At 40.3% G+C, this 21,270-nt stretch overlaps 1 protein-coding gene across 1 annotated transcript in view; it reads left to right on the top strand.

The window, feature by feature from the left end:
- The window catches only part of Atp13a5 (ATPase 13A5), a 129,709-nt gene that overhangs the window by 97,224 nt on the left and 11,215 nt on the right, over nucleotides 1-21,270 (top strand). The window contains exons 24-27 of the mRNA XM_031363567.1: nucleotides 3,303-3,399; nucleotides 5,903-5,975; nucleotides 15,703-15,877; nucleotides 18,730-18,932. Coding sequence (XP_031219427.1) covers nucleotides 3,303-3,399; nucleotides 5,903-5,975; nucleotides 15,703-15,877; nucleotides 18,730-18,932 — 548 coding nt within the window. The remainder of the gene's footprint in view (nucleotides 1-3,302; nucleotides 3,400-5,902; nucleotides 5,976-15,702; nucleotides 15,878-18,729; nucleotides 18,933-21,270) is intronic.

The raw sequence follows: 21,270 nt of genomic DNA, 5'->3' as shown, positions 1-21,270 counted from the left end.
CATTTGAAAACATCAGGATGTTGTCATAGGAGATATTAAACTTCACTGGAGATTGGGAAAGAGGGACATGTCTTTGCTTTCCTTTACTGAATATATTTTGAATTAATTTCTACTTATCCTTTAAGTGTAACAAAGAATAAAGCATGCAGTTTTATATTTTGTTCATAAATCTTCCCCTCTGCTGTTCCTAGAATACCTGGGGGGTGGTGGTATCTGGGTATCTCCAGGAGCAGTGGGCTGGAAGTTACTACGCAGCTTACTCTAAAAGGACAATCAGATGATTCACTATCACTTTCTTGGTGCCTCAGAGCACAGGGTGACTGGGGGATGGCCTCAGATCTGAAATCCCATGCCCTTCCTACACATCTTCCAGGCAGCTGCATTACATGTCCTTTGTCCCTGGGCACCTACATCTGTGTTCTTCTGTACTCTTGAGTACCATCACCACCTGTACTTCCAAAGCACGACTGTGACCAATGTATTATACATCTGGAATGTATTTACAATGCAGTATGTTGGTTTACAATACAAGTCATGATATAAGATTCCTGGTAGGGGTAGATGATTTATCATTAAGACTTCAGGGTAGACTCTTTTTGCTTCTGTATTTCATAGTTTTGAAAAATTAGATATGGTTCAGTGTTCAGTTCTTTAAGGCTCATTTTATCCTTTGGTATTCTCTACACATGCTTATTCTTGGGAAAGAACCCTAGAAAGGTGACGTAGTACATGTCTTACATGAATAGGTCTAGGTCCACTGGTTTCTTTGTCATTCTGAGCAGGAGCCACTGCTTGTTGTAGTTTAAGTCCTTGTGGGATAAGCTGTATCTTTGTATCATTATTATTTCTGTACTGCTGTCTAGCTCTAAGCAGAGAATCCGAGGGATGGGTGCAGGATGTGCACCCATAAATAAACTAAAATTCAAAATCATTAGGAATATCGGTGATCTTGGAAACTCACAAAGACAGCTTTTATCCTGCCCTTAGAACCACGTTTTGTGTTTTGTTTTGAATCTGGCTGGCTTAATTTTCTTGAAATTATATACAACTTCAGGGGGAAAAATATGAAATCATAATGTTTATGTCAGATTTGGGAAAACAACCCAGGCTTTGGTTCTGTCCTCAGCCTGTTTTTTCTTCTATCCTTTGTTGAAAACAAATGCTAGCTGTTCACAGCCTGGTGGGAAACATCTGCCTGAAGTAGCCTGGCCCATCTCCCAACCTAACACCCATCTTGCCTGAGGCAAGAAGTTAGTCATTTGGCTTCCAGGTCTGCTATTTTATGTTTCGATATAGTTCTAACATCTTTGAGCTGAGCAGGTGCCCGTGTCACTAGGGATTAGAAACAAACTAAAGCCGTGTGGGCTCATGTCTGCCTTGGCAAGGGGAAGCAGCAGAGCCAACATGCTACATTCTTGCACTGTCCTCTGATCCACTACCATCCAAAAACCTCAGCTAAAAGCCATTTTTTTCCTCCAAAGGATGAATATGCTTCCAAGCTGTAGTTTCTACTGTAGTCTTGATCTTTTGATCTCTTCACCCACTCAGAATATTACCTTGGTTTCTTCCAGCAATGTCACAGATGGCAAAAAACATCAGGAATCCATTTTAGAGTTGCATCCATATTTTGTAAAATATGAGAGCACTGATCTTAGCTCTGTGTGTCTGAGAGCCACTAAAACTCACTCAATTCTAGGATGCAATGTTGAGACAGAAGAAATTAAGATCGAGTCAATGCTTGACATTGCAGGTCATTGAAATGATGTGGTATGGTTAGACTAAATGCAATAATATTCTCACTTCATGGAGAGAACAGGGCCTGATTCTGTTTCTGTCCTTTCATAATGATTCTTGGTGTAATGTTGGTACTTCATAAGACCTAACTAAAAGTGGGTCAGGAGTCAAAGAGGGCATTAAGGATTGAGGAAGAGACTGCCGAAATGAATGAAAGATTGAGTAGGTCTTTGGATTTAGATAATTAGTTGATGCTTGCCTATCACAGACAAGATGCTGAGTTCGATTCCCAGCACTGTGTAAACCAGTGGATGCTAGCTATACATCATTAGGGAGGTGGAGATAGAAGTATCAGCAGCTCAATGAATAAAACAAGAGACTCAAGAGATGGATCAGTGGCACACAAGCATAAGGACCCAAAATTCAAGTCCCAGGCACTGATATAAAAAGCTTGGTATAGCTTTGTTTGCCTGGAATCCTGGTGTGTGGGATCAGAGATAAGTGGACCTGATAGCTCAGCAACTAGCCCTTTAGCCCAACAACAAGCTTCCAACTCAGTAAGAGACATTGTCTCAAGTCGCTAAGGTGGAGAGTAATAAAGGAAGACACCTGACATTCTATTCTGGCCTCTTCAAGTTTGTGTATGGGTGTATGTACCTGTATGCTAACGTGTATATAATACACACACACACAAGTTTAACAAAACATACAAAAATGATTGTGTAGTTTTCTTGGGATATAGCTGGTAAAATCCTTGCCTAGTATGTAGAAGGACCTGGATTTTTCCAGCACTGTGAAAAGGTAAACACAAAATAAACAGTAGTTGGAAGAATGAATGGATGACTAAGTGAATATATATACCAACAAGCTATTAAACAAGAACACCTTGCTCAGCCTTAAGTGGGTCACCCATATTACCTCCTCTAGTGGGTCACTCATATTACACTCTAAGGCTTGGGGTCCTTGTCAAAAGAGGGGAGAGAAAGAATGTGAGACAAGAAAGTTGGTCTATGCTATGACCAAGAGATGGCTGTGTCACACATGAACTCATGACAGTTGCAGTTGATGGCACAGGGCATGCACAAGACCTAATTCCTAAATGTTCAGTCACAAGCACTACTGAGCAACCTCATAGGGCTTCTCTCTACCCAAGGGAGCTGCTGTCAGTCAAGCAATGTCTTCAGAGATGCCATTGCTGGTGAGTTACTCATGCCTCAGTGGTTAGCTTCACGCCAGTGCTCAGATGGGTGGCTCTGGCCAAACCTAGTGGGTTAAACCAATGCAGAAACAAAATTATAACTAAAAGACACAAAAGTGAGAGGAGGATTTGGTGCAAGGGGTTAGGGTTTTGTTAAGGGTGGGAAATGGATAACGGAGATGAATTCTCAAATGTATTATACACATTATATACATATGTGAACTAGGTATATAATGTATTATATTAATTATATTATGTATTATACACATTGCCAAAGAATGAATTATTTTTTAAAATGAGCTCCTCTTAAAATATAAAGACTAGGGGCTGTGTGGCTTACATAAGCAGTTTTTGTGTTTGTTCTCAACAGGGAGGGCCGGGCTGCTCTGGTTTCATCCTTCGGTGTATTTAAATACTTGAGCATGTACGGCATCATCCAGTTTATTGGAACATCACTTCTGTACTGGGTGAGAATTAAATTCATTTCTTCTCTGTTCTAATTGTATTTATAGTGTTGAGATGTGGATCCTACACCCCGTTTAGTATTTATAAATGTATGACATTTCTCAGAAACAGGTGTCTACAAACTTGGGAACCTGGTGTGCTTCATGTAGCCTGAGGTTAGAAGTCAGTAATACTGGATATGTTGTCTAGAGTTTTGGTTTTCTCTGGATAACCTGAAACTCTTGACCTCTGTAATCCTGTCTCTTCCTTGGAGAATAACCAGAGCTTGAGAGAAGCCTAAATATAACTAGGCAGAAAATGGATCTACCTCCAACTGTGGAATATTTTTGGCAAAGAGACTCAAAAGTGATAAAAAGGAAGAGAAGTTTCTGGATTTTATTTTGAAGGACAGCAATGCTGAGAAGCTCCCATGCTGGGGCTGGGCTCCTGAACCTACCCAGAATTTAATAGGTTAGGTGTGTTATCAGTAAAGAATAGCAAAGCAATTCCTTTAAAATGACAAAGGAATTTTTTAAAACAAATGGTAATAGCCACTTAGCATATAGGAGCTATGCATAGATTAAAAATAATCTTCATTATTTCAAACATAGTTTGCTCTATAATAAAATGAGCCAACACACTCAAAGGACACTTGGGGAATTAAACTATTTTATTGCTTTGGGAGGATAATTAAGAGGTAAATGGAAAGACCAGGGATCGAGGTATCTTGTTGGTTACTGCTGGCAAGGACATATGTGGGAAGCTAAGTGGTCGCCAGGTGGGGAGGGATAAGCAGACCCCATCTAAGCCTTACCTTCATCCAAAATGCAAAGTGGGGTCTAATCCTTGGCCTACTCCTACCTCTTGGAAAGTTAATGGCTTTACTTTTAAGGTCTCCACAGTTCTATGATAGCTGTTCATACTGAAAAATCTAAGGCTGCTGTTGGATAGTTTGCCTTGTGTTCCTGTTTATATGTGATTTTACCATTCAAAGGGGAAAGGATAAGAGGGAATAACCAGAGGCCACAGAGTTGAATTGGTCAGTAAAATGTTTGCTGAGTTCAGGTCTCTAGCACCTACATAAAAGGTTGGGTTTGGTGACACACACCTAAACTTCCAGTGATGAAAGACAGAGACAGGAAGATCCTGTACTTGACAGCTAGCCAGTCTAGTCAACTGGTGAGCTCCAGGTTCAATGAGAAACTGTCTCAAAAAAATAAAGTGGGGGCCCATAGAGGGAGGCGCCTGATACTAGCCTCTGGCCTCTACACACATAAGTACCTAGACAAATACCCCTTCACATACAAGTGCGCACAGTATGTTTAATATTCAGGAGCACTTGTACACACACACACTCACATACACACTCACATACACACTCACACACACACACACACACACACACACAGGGTAGGGTGAGGAGGATGCTGGTGTGTAGATGAGGAACAGTTGGGGATCAGAGGGCCCAATGCACTTACCTTTTTGTAAAGCTGAGTGCAGAGCTGAAGGGTCTGTGGTGCAGTTGCAATCAATCCACTCAGCCGTTGTCTAGCTGTTCGGAGCCGCATGAGCACATCACCTTAGAAGCTACTACAGAGTCCTTGCAAAGGCCAGTGTACGTTCACATGCAGTCACTGTCTGTACACTCATAATCAGATCACAGTATGGAAGTCAGTCATTAGCTGTGAAGCATTTTGGAAGGCCTGGCTGCTCAAGATCCAGCCAGGAAATTCCCAAGGAATAACGGTTTGACTTTTCAGCCTTATGAGTTCAGCTCCAAACATGAACTGAAAAGCTAAGTTCTGTGTGTGTCCAGACCTCAGGGAGGCAAAGGTTGTGGACTAAAAGTCCGCAGTGGGTTTATTTAGGGCAGTGGTTCTCAACCTGTGGGAAGCAACCCTTTTGGGGGCTTCAAACAACCCTTTCACAGAGGTCACCTAAGGTCATTGGAAAACACAGATATTTACATTACAATGCATAACAGTAGCAACATTACATTTATGCAGTAGCAATGATAATAATTTTATGGTCGGGGGGTCACCATACCACTAGGAAACTGTATGAAGAGGACCCAGCATTAGGAAACTTGAAAATCATTGACTTAGGGAGAGGCCCCGTTCAGTTTGGGAATGTGAGTGAACTCCACACTCACTGCACTATCACTCAGTCCATCCTCATGGTGGAGACCAAGATGGGTTGAATGAGTTGAGGCTTTGACTTTAAATTTTGCCTAAAATCTTGTTAGAAATGTTCAGATTTATACTGAGAATTCAGCTGTCCAGGCTGACATGACACCTGCCAAGGGGAATGTGGCCAGTAGGAGGCTGGTAGGGCTCTGACTGAGCCACTGGTTATAAAGAAATGACTTAAATACTGGGAAAATAGCTACTGGGATCATTTAGTCTAATGAGCTACTGAAGGTTTTAGGTCCATATTTTCTTTTTGAAAAGAAGAAAGAAACAGCAACTGCCTGCTGAATGGGGACCACTGTAACAGACATGATGCTTACACTGTTTTCCCCCACAGCAACTACAGCTCTTTGGTAATTACCAGTACCTCCTGCAAGACGTGGCCATCACGCTCATGGTCAGCTTAACGAGTAAGTTTGCATCTATTTGTGAAGTCCCAAAAACACACATATAAGGACTTGGTGGAAAAGTGATGTCTATGAATTTATTTAAAGTAATATTGGGATGAGTGGAGGCTCAGAGCCTCTAGACTTGCAACAAGATAACCTAATAATAAATAGTTCTAACCTAATAATATATATGTAATATAAACATAACCTATTATAAATAATAAATAATAAATAATCTAATAATAAATAGGTATAGCCTAATAATATATAAATAATATAAATTACATAATATAAGCATAACCTAATATAGATAATAAATAGCCTAATAATAAATAGGTATAGACTAATAATATAGAAATGATATAACCTATAGAATATAAATATAACCTATTATAAATAATAAATAACCTAATAATAAATAGGTCTTTCCCCTAAGAACCCTTAGTTCTTTGCAGTTTTGAATCCTGTCCATAGAAAAATGGGTAAGAAATCCAGAAAGGACTTTTCTCTCTCTTTTTTAAACCCAAAGGTCACTTTCCATTATTCAACCACGTTTCACACTGACAGGAAACTCAGATTCCTGCTATGTCTTTGACTTGGGAGAACAAATGCTAATGTGTGATTCCGGTACAGTTCTCTAGGAAGCGAAGCGAGGGTCAGCCAGTGAGGCAGCCAGTGCTTGCTTCCTTCTTTGGAGATGACACTGATAAAGTGCTTTTGATCAAGGAACTCGGGGCTTGATACTAACTCTTAATAAGCAAGAAAGGTGACTGCCTCAACAGAAGCAGGAAGAACAATGGCCCTGTCACTTTCCCTTTGTTCAACAGCGAGGTGTTGTGAAAAACAACAGATAAAATACCCGACGTCGGCAGGACATTAATAACCTTGACGCATCATGTCACATCTTAAAACACAAAACTGATATTGAGCTCATCTCTCATGTCTATCCAATGATAAAATTTACCAGTCTCTATGATATAAGTAATATCAATTTTAGTTATTAGGTTGGAGTGTCTATTCCATGCCTACTATATATTTTCTACTATGTGTTATTACTATTCATCTAACTGAATAATTTTGAATCAGTGATAGTGATTCTATGATGCTGGTATTTTTAAGCAATCTGGATGATTTATTTATGAATGATTCTGGAAAGAGAAAGAACCCCAGGAGATTCAAGAGCCTGTGCTGTGGGCTGAAGGCCATGGCTGTCTTCTAGCACTCAAAGATCTCCTGGGAACAAGGCATGCGTATGTAGACACATAAGTAAATAACTCAATTGTGACATTGGTGCCTTTTTCCAGTATGAACCTTAATTTTGGGACTAAGAAAGATAAGGAGCCTTGATAATGGTCATTATATAGAGGTCACATGCAGTAGCCCTTGACTTTAAAGGAGGCAGATGATCCCCCACATTTTTATTGCATATTTTCATTATTTACATTTCAAATGGTTTCCCCTTTCCAGGTCTCCCCTTCAGAAACCTCCTATCCTATCCCTGCTACCCCTGCCTCTATGAGGGTGCTCCCATATCTACCCACCCACCCACTCCCATCCTCCTGCACTGGCATTCCCCTACACTGGGGCATTGAACACCCTCAGGTCCAAGGACCTCTCTTCCCACTGATGTCCAACAAGGCCATCCTCTGCCACATATGTGGCCAGCGTCATGGGTAGCTCCATGTGTATTCTTTGGTTGGTGGTCCAGTCCCCCAGGAGCTCCAGGGGTCTGGCTTATTGACTGTGTTGCTCCCTCCACGGGGCTGCAACCCCCTCAGCTCCTTTAGTCCCTTCTCCAGCTCCTCCATCGGGGATCTCTAAGCTCAGTCCAATGGTTGGCTGTGAGCTTCCACTTCTGTCTTTGTCAGGCTCTGGCAGAGCCTCTCAGGAAAGAGCCATGTCAGGCTCCCTTTAGCAAGCACTTTCTGGCATCCACAATAACATCTGGGTTTGGTGGCTGTATATGGAACACCCAAATTTTCCAGCCTGGCATTTAAGACTCCAGTCTGATCTGGCCTAACTTGTTTTTCAGACTGTTTCTTTAGCTGCTTCCTTTCATTTACTCTACTGTGTGACCAAAGTGAAAACCTCAAATCCCACGTTCTACTCCCTTCTGCTGGAAATGCCTTTCTTTTAGTAAAAGGCTCTTTTAAAAAATTAAATTGTGTGTATGTGTTGGTGTGTGTGTGTGTGTGTGTGTGTGTGTGTGTGTGTGTGTACATGCACATGTGTGTGCATGCATGGTAGTGCAGTACTATGGACTATAAGAGCAGTGTCCAATCTTAATCACTGGGACATCTCTGTAGTCCAAGCAATTTTGAAATTGGCACACCTTACTCATGTTATAGTCAATTCTATTTCTTCCACGAAGCTGCTTTTAGTGTTCCTTCCTCTATCTCCTTTGATGACAGATTATCATTAAAAAATAAAATAACCTTCCTTTCTCTAAACTCCCAGAGCATCTGCTGCCATCAATCCACACTCTACTTTAAATTTGTGCTTCTTCCGTTCATGAATCTAACCTCCCCAGCTAAACTCTACACTGGAGCCATGAACCTTTGTATACCTCCAGGGGTCTGTGTTTCTAACACAGAGAAGGAGAAAAATGCTAATGGGGTTTCCCTACTGGGTGGAAATTTGGTGACCTGAATACTTGAGAATAGTGGATAAGTTGCTAGTTGAGCATGAAGGAAGAGGAGGCAACATCTTTATCATATATTCTAAAGAGATGCTTACTTGTACTTTCATCATAAAAATATTCCCCTCTCTACCCACTACCTGGGTATTAATTCCATTAAAAACTGTAGCAGTGACTATTGAGGGATGCTTTAAGGAGAGCCGAAAGGAGATGTGTGACGTCTTACTGCCCTCCCAGGATTGCTATACTCAATTAAAGAGAGTCACAGGAAGTATTCTAGGAAAGTCTCTTTGATTTTTTTAGGGGACATTGTGTTTTTGCTCACCCCTTCATAGTAGCAATGAGAAGAGAGAGGAGAGCCATGAGGAGAGCTATATATTATTTACCTTGTAGGTAAAGTAGAAGCCAGGGAACTTATTCAGGCTGGAAGTACACTAGCAAGAGGCTGCCCAATGGGGCAGGCTACATAGTTGTTTTTTGTTTTGTTTTGTTTTGTTTTGTTTTGTTTTATGGTATGTGGTCCAAGGGACATTTGAAGAAAACATTCCTGAAGAGTTGGAAAGAGAGAGTCCCATTCACACTGGTCCAGCCCAGCCCACAGGGAAACTGTACAGCCTACCAATGAGCCTTGTACAAACTGCCAAGTTTAGATAGCTGCCATGTTAGAGCACATCTGCCGAGAAGGAAGTGAAGCAGTACCTTGCATGGAATGATAGCTTTTCCATGGTCACCTTATTCTCTGAAACAAGGTAAAAAGTAGGTGATTATTCAAGGGAATCCTAGAGGCAGCCAAGTCTTTTTCTCCCACAGCTAGTCCCAAGCCACTGGGTCTCTCATACCTAAAGGTGAGATCATTACAACACAGGCACTGACCAGGGTAGTAATCTACCCAAGCTATGACTAAATTAACACGGATGAAAAAAGAAAACATCTGAATGAAAAGTGTAATAAACAAACACAGATGGCTGCTTCTCACCTTTAGCCTCCCTGTCACAGTTTTCCTCAGAGTTCAGCCCATAGATTGAGTTGGCCATGTGGTTGTTGATCATGTTGGATAAAGTGCCATTGTCCTAATGGTACAGCTTTTGACCTGAAACCCTCTGAGATCCTCTTCTGCTAGAGGTAACTTTGCTTCTAAATAGAAGCATCTCAGCCTCCTACGGAGCCTGTTCTCAGAGGACAGGCTGATTCTCAGGGGGTGAACACCTGAGATGAGGCAGCAGGTAAGTACCATGGACAGGGGCACAGTCCATGGCAGTCAATTCCATAACTAATAGACAAGAGTGTAGGAAAACCTAGAATAGCTCTGTCGTGGTCATGCGCCAATTCTGAAACAAGATTAGAACTGTTGTCCATGGATTTGAGTTTCTAAAGAAACCAGCCAAGTTGAACACATGCTCCCCAAGTGTGCAGTATTCCCAAAAGAGGGACCCATTGTGAGACCATTTGGCATATTGTGATTCTACTGTTCCCTGTAGTGTGGATGAGCCCTCCATAAACATTTTAGCTGTTCTTCAGAACCTGATAAGGCCATTTTACTCAAGGAAATTGCTTTCTCTTATCAAAAAAACTTATCAAAGATCACAGAGATTGAGACACATGCAACTAATAATAAAAGATATGATATATTAAAGAAACAGTTTTTAAAATGATGTCAGAGCAGAAGTCAGTTGAGAAACTATACACTGTGAAGTTCAACTTGACCCTAATCTGTGTGGGAGTTTGCGCTAGTAACACATTTGGCCTCTTCAACAAGATTGTCAAAGTATATCAAGAAAATAGAGGAAGAATATGAATAAAAATGCAATTCTCAAAAATACTTGAAATTAGAAACTCTGAGGCACCTTGTCCTAAAGATGGCTTGCACACTAAAGGGTCAAATATGGCATCTCTTGATTCCCAAGCAGCCATCTTCTCTCACCTTCAGTTCAGCTGAAGCTTTTAATCTATTGTCCTCTACTCATTACCATGGAAATGTCCTAAGAGGTGATGCTTCAACTGAAGCTCCATCATTTTCCTCTGTTCATTTGTCTCTCAGTGGCTAATGACATCCAACTTTCACTGTCCTTTCTGCAAGTCTTTTGAAGAAAAAATACGTTGATGTAGCATGGCCTTAGGACAGTCATTGCAGTGGATGAAGATGGGTTCCAGTCAGCTCCATTTAGACTTAATATTTCAGTATGTAGGAGAAGACCATATGAGGACAATTAGGTGTGACAAGGCATCCCTCTATTTCACACATGGATATTTTACATAAACCTCATCAAATGACAACGACCTTTCCTGAGTGTGACTCTTCAGAGACCTTCAGGTATATCTTAGAAATCTTATGAGATACACTCAGACCTTTGCTTGTAGGTATGGTGGATTTATGGTCCACTTGAAATTTGGCTCACATAATTTATGATATCTAACTTCTAATATAAATGCATCAAATGATTTTGAGCAATTAAAGACCATAATTTGAAATGGCAATTCTCCCCTGAAGCAGGCTTGATGTGAGATTTAGGTAGAGATAAAAGGTGGAACAAGGCAGGATTTCTTTCTCAGGCAGCTCATAGTCTGCTGGATTATATGTGTGAACAATAATGACTCAATGTACAACACCCTGCAGTAGGCCACCAATATGAATAATGGATTGTGGGAACTCGGATAAGCGAATGATTAATTTTAGGTAAAATATATCATCTAATAAATTTGTGTTCCTCTGCATGCAACCTGGTAGAGAATGTTGTCATCTTCATTTTAAGGAAGACTGGACAATTCAGAGTTTTCCTGCCTGGTTATGAGCAATACTGCTCTCTACGCTGGTACGAGGATCTCAGTGTGTTCTTTTAAATTTAGGAACTCCATGCTGCCACGCATACTGCAGAGCAGAGATCACAGGCTTCAAGGTCAGACCCTCTTGTGTGCATACCACTGTCCTGCTACTCACTGTGTCTTTAGAAGAATCTACTTTAACATGTTTGTTCTTCTACAACATTTACAGTTTGCATTCACTTTTAAGGAAACACAGATAAGAACATTTGGCACAATCTCTGGAATGTAATGGGTGTCCCAAATCAGTAATTAGTTTCTTTTATACCAGGAATAGATATTTCATGTTAGAAATATTAGGAGTCTCTGGTATAGAAAAAGTCAAAATACCCAGTGTAAAAATATCAACCAGCTGGTGCCACAATACCCCTGTTTCACAACTCACCACCCAAATCAGTGACTTATATCAGTAATTTCTCCTGGTTTCTGGGCCTGGATGTTGACTGCCATTCAGCTGATCTAGGCTTCTGAGCCACTATGCTTTACATTGTAAATAGTTTATTTTGGTCAGGTTGAACTCAGGTCAACTCCACCTTTTTCATCCTAGGGCCACAGTGAAGGGCCAGAGAGAACATTTTTATTGAGATCCACAGAAAGCAGAACCTGACAGCATGGTGAGCCATGCACGATTGTTTGAAACTGATGCAGTCATCACTGTGACCAAAATTATACCAGGAAGCTCCAAAGAAATCCCATCTCTATCAAGTCAATTACTCAGTTCCCCATGGTTTTGGGGTTGAAGAGGGAGATAAAAACTGTAATGAGCATGCGTGGGAGAGCATAGCAATAAGGTAGAGGTCCATTGCTAGAGCTGTGGTGACATCCATGTGGAATACACACAGCTTCCTCATAAGTTTCACAGCAGCCTCTTGGACAGTGGCATGTAGAAGGCGGCACTGTAAGCACCACAACCTCTGCCTTCTGTGACTTAGATGGAAGCTCACTGCATGCTCTTCAGCCCTGACCATAGTCCATATGTGTGCTCTTTCTGAATGTACCCAGATGGTGACTTCTGACACCAACTACCACAGTTAGACCAAATATCACATGTTGATACCACCACAAGAATAGCTTTATTTCAAACACCAGAGACAAGAATTGGGGTTCCTAAACTATCTGCATTTTGACTAGCTATCTACAACATAGGAGCTCCACTACCTACTATCTTGTATTTAATAATTTGTTGATCCACAGAACCAGTGCAAGTGTATTTATTACCACAGTCTTATTAATAGAAAAAAATGATACAAGTTAGAATTAGTCAAGGGGAGAAACACATGGGACAAATACTGGAAAGGGTCATAAATTAATTCTACTGTCTTTCCTTTATGGCATGAGGGTGCTTCATCCCTCTGATGTACACGTGTGTGATTACATATGTAATCCTGCCAACCAGAGTTCACCTACATTTCCAAGTCCAGAGTTTGTACTAAGGTTTCATTATCTGAACACAACTGATTGAATCATTTGCTACAAGGCTGAACTCAACTTTTAGCTCCTCCCCACTTCCAGGTTTGTGGCTGGAAGCCTAGTTTCACAGATAAGGCTATAGCCAGCTCCATTCCTACATGACATTGTTATCAACAATTCTCTTCAAAACCACCATCATCTTTTAAAAACTACTTTTGGATTTATTTATTTCGTGTGTATGAGTCCTTGTCTGCATGTTGAAATGTGCACCACAGGTGTATCTACAGCTCACAGAGGTCAGAAGAAGATTAGATCCTCTGTAGCTGGAGTTCTAAAAAGTCGTGAACCAGTATGTGTGCTCTTGAATTGAACCTAGGCCCTCTGCAAGGACAACAAGTACTCTTAACCATGGAGGCGTCTCTCCAGCCCCTACCATCAGTCATCTTAGCATAAACTATTGGGTCCCAAAATGAAAAGGAAAGATGTTCCTCTTACCTAGAAAATATCAGGGATTGTATCTGAGAAGCTAGGAACAAAAACCCTATTAATTCTTTAAAAAATAAAATAAAACCAATATTTTATAGGTACAATTTCTTTTTATTTTATGCAATGCCTTTTTATTATATCCCTCCCCCTGACATCTTCCAGACCCATGTCAAGCCCAAAAAGACATTGTTTAAGTCTGGTCCTACCAGACCTCTGGTTCTTAACAGTCTTTCAACCACCCTCCTCTGTGGAAGTCCATAAACCCTGGGGTTATGATGGGACAGAATATAGATGTCCCATTGGTGGTGGGACATGCCACTTATTCTCTGCCTCTTGTACAGTTGTGAGTCTCTGAGTTAACTGCCATCCACTTCACAAGTAAATTCCCACAATGAGGACTGAGAGATACACTAATGGAAAGGGAAGATGTAGGGTGAATGGGAGGGTAGAGCAAAGGAAGTGGTGGGAGACGGGATTGTTAACACTAAAGATGCTCGAAAAGTCATATGCAAACTCACTATTTTATAAGCTTCCAACACACACACACACATACACTCAGAGACAAACAGACACAGATATGCACACACATATGCACACACACACACACACACACACACACACACAATCATATAGAAGTTGTATGGGGTACTTCTCAATTTCTTGGTTAGAAATGCCCAAACAATAGAGCTATTGCCATTGCTCTGGATGCCCACAACCACTTGATGGTAAGAACCCATTGCTGAAGGCACAAGACATTTTGTTCATAGGACATAGGGAAATCAACATGATACAGAGAAACAATCTTCTTCCGTAATAGCTAGATTTTCTAGTAGTGAAAAGTGCTATGTAAGCTGTTGAGAGAAAAGTCATCAATAACTCTTAGCCAGCTGTGAATTTTGTGAACTATAGTAATGATTGGTGTGGCAGGATTTGTCCATGAGTGCAGTAGTGGCACAGATGTTATAGTGGTAACCAACCACTTTCTGCTTGTTATTAAGGACCAATCCACAGGAAGAAATGCATGTCTGTTACTGTAAATATGCCCAAAAACCCATGGTTAAGAAACTCACAAGCCCAAGGATAACCCTTCTACCATTAGTTTGCTAAATAGATATAGACTCAAACTGCACTCTAAATTATTATCTTTATGCCCATTGTATTCCTTGATCATAAATGCAGTCTCTGTATGTCCACTGGACTCAGAACTTGGAGGGCAGAGTGACCTTGAATGCTCTACAATGTCTAACACTCTGTTGGGAGAACACATATTGGAATGTGACAGTGATGCCTTAGGAAGTCATAGAGGTTTAGAATAAATTAATTAGAAGGGCCTTTGAAATGCATTTAAACATTACCTCATACTTTTACTTTTTATGAAAATCTGAAGCATCAGAAAGTTTTCATTATTATCCCAGACCAGATAGAGAACAAAATCTTCTTTTCAGCTTTATTATCACAGAGTTATCACATCAATTCCTTACCACCCTACCTCTATATGCATGAACATAAGCAGAAGTAAATGTGCTCTAGTTTTTTTTTTTTAATTAAAAAGAAACAAGAATGGAAATTAGGTGACAAATTGAAAGACAAGAATTAAAGCACAACTTACGTGAATCTTTAAGTGGAATGTCATGAATGGATAGCTCTTCATGCTTCTTCCTGGTGCTGTCTTAAAATGTCTAGAAAGACAGAGAAGAATCCATTCTTATTGGTTGGTTAGAGCATGAAGCACCTAGGAAGGATGGAGATATTTTTTATTCCAATTGCATGGCAAACTATAAGATTGAAAATTGAGTATATTCTAACACTGCTATCTGAAAAACAGATTTTGTTGACCCTGCCTCCTTCACCAAACCAAGCAGAATGTGCTGTAGCAATGCCCCAACATGTACATCCAGAAAGGAACTGAGCATGCCTTGAACATCTGTCAATATGCTTGGCACCCTCAAGTGTGTAGATACTGTTGATTGAGTAGAATATAGACTAATTCACATAAACAGATTAGTCAGGAATGATGACTATTTGACCCCTCATCCCAACTGTCTACTTTCCCATCTTTCATGAGAGATATTGGTTCTACTCTTCTTATTTTATATACTATCCCTTTTGAGACCATGGGGGGTTGAGGGAATGGATTTCATGTGTATGAATCAATTCTATCAATTACAGGACATTTTCAGCCCATTATCTTATACTCCTGAAAGTTAAACCAAAGCATTGAGGAGATGAAGGTTGGTAGAAATGAATATGCAGCTATATAATGGGTTTGAGTAGGTGTAAGCCTTCATTTCCTGTTTTATCAAGCTAAATCTTCCTCAGAGGCTCAAGATGGTATGCATCTCGTGTTTTATCTTCAAATGTGAAGTTGTAAAGGAAAAACATGTCCATGTCTTTCAGTGAGCATAAACCATGCCTACCCAAAGTTGGCTCCATACAGACCAGCAGGACAACTACTTTCTCCTCAGTTGCTGCTCTCAGTCTTCATGAATTCCTGTTTCACCTGTATTGTTCAAGTGTGTATGTTTCTTTCCGTGAAACAACAGCCTTGGTACTGTGAGGTCTACAAATACAGGTACGTTGATTTCCTTAGGTTTCCCTTCTGAGAGCGATATAAGCAGAGCCAAATCACATTGTCTGACTTGAACAATAGGAACTCTAAATTTTAACTAACAAAAATAATGCTGTCATACTGAAAATCAGAAATGACAGAACAGAACACAGTTAATGGGTGGGATGCTAGGTGAGCATGTGGTATGGGCAGGGAAGATTTGTCACCTTGCTTGATAATGAGATTATCTTATTGACTGTGAATGTGTTCACTCCTTGGGGCATGGATTTTATGTTGACCAGGGTTTGGGAAGCATACCCTGTCCCAAGTGAGAGAATAACATCTCTGGCTTTCTGAGAAGTATAATTTCTGTTACAACTAGTTAATGATGTTACTGTAGAACATGAACAGCCATAGGCAATACAATAAACTCAAACTTTATTTTTCCTGAGGAAATATTATTCTCCTTTTGATCTTAGACATGTACACTCTACTGTGAGTCTAATGGCCTCAGATGCCCAGAACACAGAAACATAAGCAGAGAGTCAGTGTGTGATATATAAGATCTTCATTTAGACTCTAAAGTCAGCAATTCAAGTATGACTTGAATATATGGTCCTACAGACTTTCAGAACCAAATGCTCCCCTAATTTGGAACAAATACATGCAGCGAAGAAAAACTGTGGTTAAAAAATAGGAAAAAGCAGAAAATTAGGTGAGGCATAGAAACATGGCCCAGCAAATCAAGATAGCCTGGTTCTATCACTATGTACACCACACTAGCTCTCCCCTTCCTTATCTACAATGTGATTGGACAGAGTTATGTACTTTCTATTGTTAGGCTCTGAAATCCAGGCCATCCACCTCAAGAATCTGAGCTGGCTCTTTGCAAACATTATTTAAGAAACTTACCATCCACTGCTCATACATACAAAGCACAGTCATAGATCTTGTAGACCCTAAGATATTCATAATTAAACCTAGCTGGGTATGGTGATGCTCACCTATAATCTCAGCCCTAGTGAGTCTAAAGCAGGAAGGTCATGAGGTCAATGCCAACTTTGGCTATGTAGCAAGATACTTTCTGCCTTTAGTAGGGTTTCTATTGATGTTATATGATACAATGAGCAAAGAAAACTTGGGAGGAAAGGGCTTATTTTTGCTTATAATGCTAATATAACACAGTCTTGCTGAGAGAAGCTATGGCCAGAACTTGAGACATGAACTGAAGCAGAAACTATGTAGGTTACTGGCCTGCTCTTATGTCTGTCGTATCCTGCTTTCTTACACTATCCAGGACCACCTACCCAAGGATGATACTATAATGGACTAGACCCTCCCATATTAATCACCAATCATGAAAATGACTTGCCTACAGGCCAATTTGATTGAGGCATGTTCTCAGTTGAAGTTCCCTATTCCCAAAGGACTTTAGCTTGTGTCAAGATGATGTAAAACTAACTAGCACACTATTTCAAAGTGAAAAGGAAAAAGAAGCCTTTGCGTTTGATATCACATTTGGAAAATAAGTTGTATGTATAAGATATTGAAAATTAACTTAAAAGTTTCAAGGTAAATAAGAAAGCCAACTAAAACTAATTTTGGGTCTAATTATTGTAAAAGAGAAGAACATTGCAAATAGGTCAATAAGAACTGACAAAGCCTAGATCTTAAAGACATATTTTGCTGAGTAAATATTGTATGACCCCACTATGCTAGATTTCAAAAAATGTAAATTAACTAATACAAAAACACACACAAAAATTCATAAAACATGGATAAAAATAAAAATCTCAATAAAAGAATTCTAAAATCGTGAGCTAAATGCAGCAAGGGCAAAGAACCGGGAGGGGACTAGTACTAATTCTCATCCAAAGTTAGAAACAGTGAAGGTTGAAGAGTAAATAATAGCACAATTAATAGGAACTATACATCCAACTCAGAAAGTCTGCAGTGTTTCAGGAAAATCAGTTATTGTGTTAGGAGAATAGGGAGTATCGGTAGTGAGATTAGCAAGAGATAAGACTAGAAAGCTAGGTTGAGGTCAAAATGTCTTCTGAGTCAGGCTGAGAAGTCAATGCTTACCTTGTTAGTGTGCTAGAGCCACAGATACCTCCCAGTCAGAAGGGCTGTGCTGGGTCTTCTCTAAAATTCTTTAGCCACTTGTGGATACAATGGAATACGGACACAACTCAGGGTACAAGTCAGGAGGCTTACATCAAGACCTGAAAGAGAACACACACACACACACAGACATACACACATACATATACATGTTCACACACATATCTACAAACATACATACATACCCCTAAACACACACAGAGACAAATACATACATATGCACATATACATATATATATATACATTCATAACCATATCCACAAACACACACATATATACCTAAACACACACATACAAATATATATATATACATACATATAAATACATATACACATTTATATACACATCCACAAACATACACACAGACACAGACATACATACGTACACATACACATAAACACAGACACACATAGATACCTAATCACACACATGCACTAAAACACAGATATATAAATACATATTCTGTTCAGGTAATACATTTGCTATTTGATTTGACAGGAATTCCATAGAAATTGTCACCCAAGGCCTCTTAAGACAGGGGACAGACAGGGAATGGTCTTGATTTCTTCTCAATTTTGTTTCTGCTTTGCCACTGTAAGAAGTAAACAAGATATGTCTTGTCAGCCACTAAACTGGAACAGGTTGAAAGCTGAAGTCACCTGGTAGTAATTAAATTATCTTGTCACATACTAAATATAAGATTTTTAAAAATAGCATAGACAATTTTCATAATGCTGGAAATTCTTTCATAGTGAATGCTTTCTGGTCAACCAAAGTAATTTCTCAACCAACATGAGTTTGGAGCGAAACTGGACTGGAAATGCAACTCTGGTCCCTGCTTCTGTGCTAAGTTTTGAGGGCACCACCCTGTGGCCTATCGTCACCTTCAACTGCATCTCAGCAGCATTTATTTTTTCTAAGGGAAAGCCATTTCGGAAACCCATCTACACAAACTGTAAGTGTGCATAGCTTAAGTTTCCATTCTAAGACTTTTGTTGTTGTTGTTGTTGTTGTTGTTGCTCCCACTCCCTTCCCAGAGTCACAGTTTACCAGCAAGTGAAATTTCGCATCTCTCTGGCATGATAACTAACTAAAATGGTCTTAGATGGGGAAGCCAGAGGGCAGAAAGCTGCTCATTTGAGGATACACAGACATTATTAATAGTTAAATGAATCAACAGTCATCAAGCATCAAAGCACCATACATAAGTTTATATGTCAAGAAATGCTTTAAACTACTATTTTTTTTTACATACCAAATGTTGCTCCCTTTCTGTCCCCCTCCCAGATTTCCTCCCTGAATCCTCCTCCCCTTCTCCTATGAAAGGGTTCCCCCCTGGGACATCCCCTTCCCCTGGAGCATCAAATCTCTATAGAATTAGGCTCATCCTCTCCCACTGAGGCCAGACAAGGCAGTTCTCTGCTGAATATGTGCCAGGAGCCTCAGACAAGATCCTGTATGCTCCTTGGTTGCTGGCTTAGTCTCTGGGAGCTCCCAGGGGTCCAGGTTAGTTGACACTGTTGGTCTTTCTGTGGAGTTGCCATATCATTCATCTTCAATCCTTCCCCTTAACTCTTCCACAGGGGTTCCTGACCTCAGTTCAATGGTTAGCTGTAAGTATCTGCATCTGTCCCAGTCAGATGCTGATAGAGCCTCTCTGAGAACAGCCATGCTAGGCTCCTGTCTATAAGCACAACAGAGCATCAGTAATAGTGTCAGGGTTTAGTACCCACCCATTCCTTCAGCCTCTGCTCCATTTTTGTCACTGCTTATCTTTTAGACAGGAATAATTCTGGGCAAAAAACTAGAAGGTGAGTTGGTGTCACCATCCTTCCACTGGGGCCCCCATCTAACTACTGGAGATAGTCTCTTCAGTTTCCATCTCCCCTCTCTTGGGCATTCGGACTAAGGCCATGCACATTGAATTGTGAGAGCCTCTCACATCCAAGGTCTCTAGGACTTTCTAGAGGTCCTCCCAACCCCCACCTCCCAGTCCTGGCAGTAGCATATTCTCCTTCATTTTCCTAGCCCTCTGGGCTTCTCTGTTTGCCCCCTTACCTGATCATACCCCTTTCTCCCCTCCCTTTCCTTTCTCCTACCCTGGTCCCTCCCTCCCTCTACCTCCTGTGGTTATTTTGTTCCCTTTTCTAAGTGTGACTGAAGCATTCTCACTTATGTCTTCCTTCTTTTTTAACTTCTTAGGGTCTATGGAGTATATCATGGGTGTTTTGTACTTTTTGGCTAAAATCTGCTATCCACAAGTACACACCATTCATGTCCTTTAAGGTCTGGATTACCTCACTCAGGATGATATTTTCTAGTTCCATCCATTTGCCTGCCAAATTCGTGACATCCTTGTTTTAAATAGCTGAATTACTATATGAACCACATTTTCTGTATCCATTCTTTGGTTGAGGGACATTTGGGTTGCTTTCAGTTTCCAGCTATTACAAATAAGGCTGCTGTGAACATAATGGAGTACATTTCCTTGTGGTATGGTAGAGCATCTTTTGAGTACACATCCAAAAGTGGTATAGCTGGGTCTTCAGATAGAACGATTTCCAATTTTCTGAGGAACCTCCAGATTGATTTCCAAAGTTGTTGTACCAGTTTGCAATCCTACCAGCAAAGGAGGAATATTCCTCTTTCTCCACATCCTCGCCAGCATGTGCTGTCCCTTAAGGTTTTGATCTTAGCCATTCTGATTGGTATAAAGGGGAAATCTCCAGAGCATTTTGATTTGCATTTCCCTCATGACTAAGGATGTTGAACATTTCTTTAAGTGCTTCTCTGCTGTTCGATATTCCTCTGTTGAGAATTCTCTGTTTAGTTCTCTGTACCCCATTTTAATTGGGTTATTTGAGTTGTTAGAGTATAACTTCTTGAGTTCTTTATATACTTTGGATATTAGCCCTCTATTGGATGTAAGGTTAGTAAAGATCTTTTCCCAATCTGTAGGTTGCAATTTTGTCCTAATGACTGTGTCATTTGCCTTACAGAAGCTTTTCAGCTTCATGAGGTTGCATTTATCAATTGTTGATCTTAGAGCCTGAGCCATTGGTATTCTGTTCAGGATGTTTCCCCTTTGCCAACGTGTTCAAGGCTCTTTCCCACCTTCTATTAAATTCAGTGTGTCTGCTTTTATGTTGAGGTGGCTTTTAAGGAACTCACAAGTTTACCTCTTATCATCTTCATAATGCTGATCAGTTACGTTAAGTCGTTTATGCCTTTATTGTTTCATTTGTAGAATGTAGTACTATTATATAACCCTTAGTTTTGTGGTGAGAGTTAAA

This window comes from Mastomys coucha, unplaced genomic scaffold, assembly GCF_008632895.1.
Source record: "Mastomys coucha isolate ucsf_1 unplaced genomic scaffold, UCSF_Mcou_1 pScaffold12, whole genome shotgun sequence".
Taxonomy (NCBI): Eukaryota; Metazoa; Chordata; class Mammalia; order Rodentia; family Muridae; genus Mastomys; species Mastomys coucha.
Note: the sequence above shows the minus strand (reverse complement) of the source record. Positions and strands in the feature narration are given on the sequence as shown.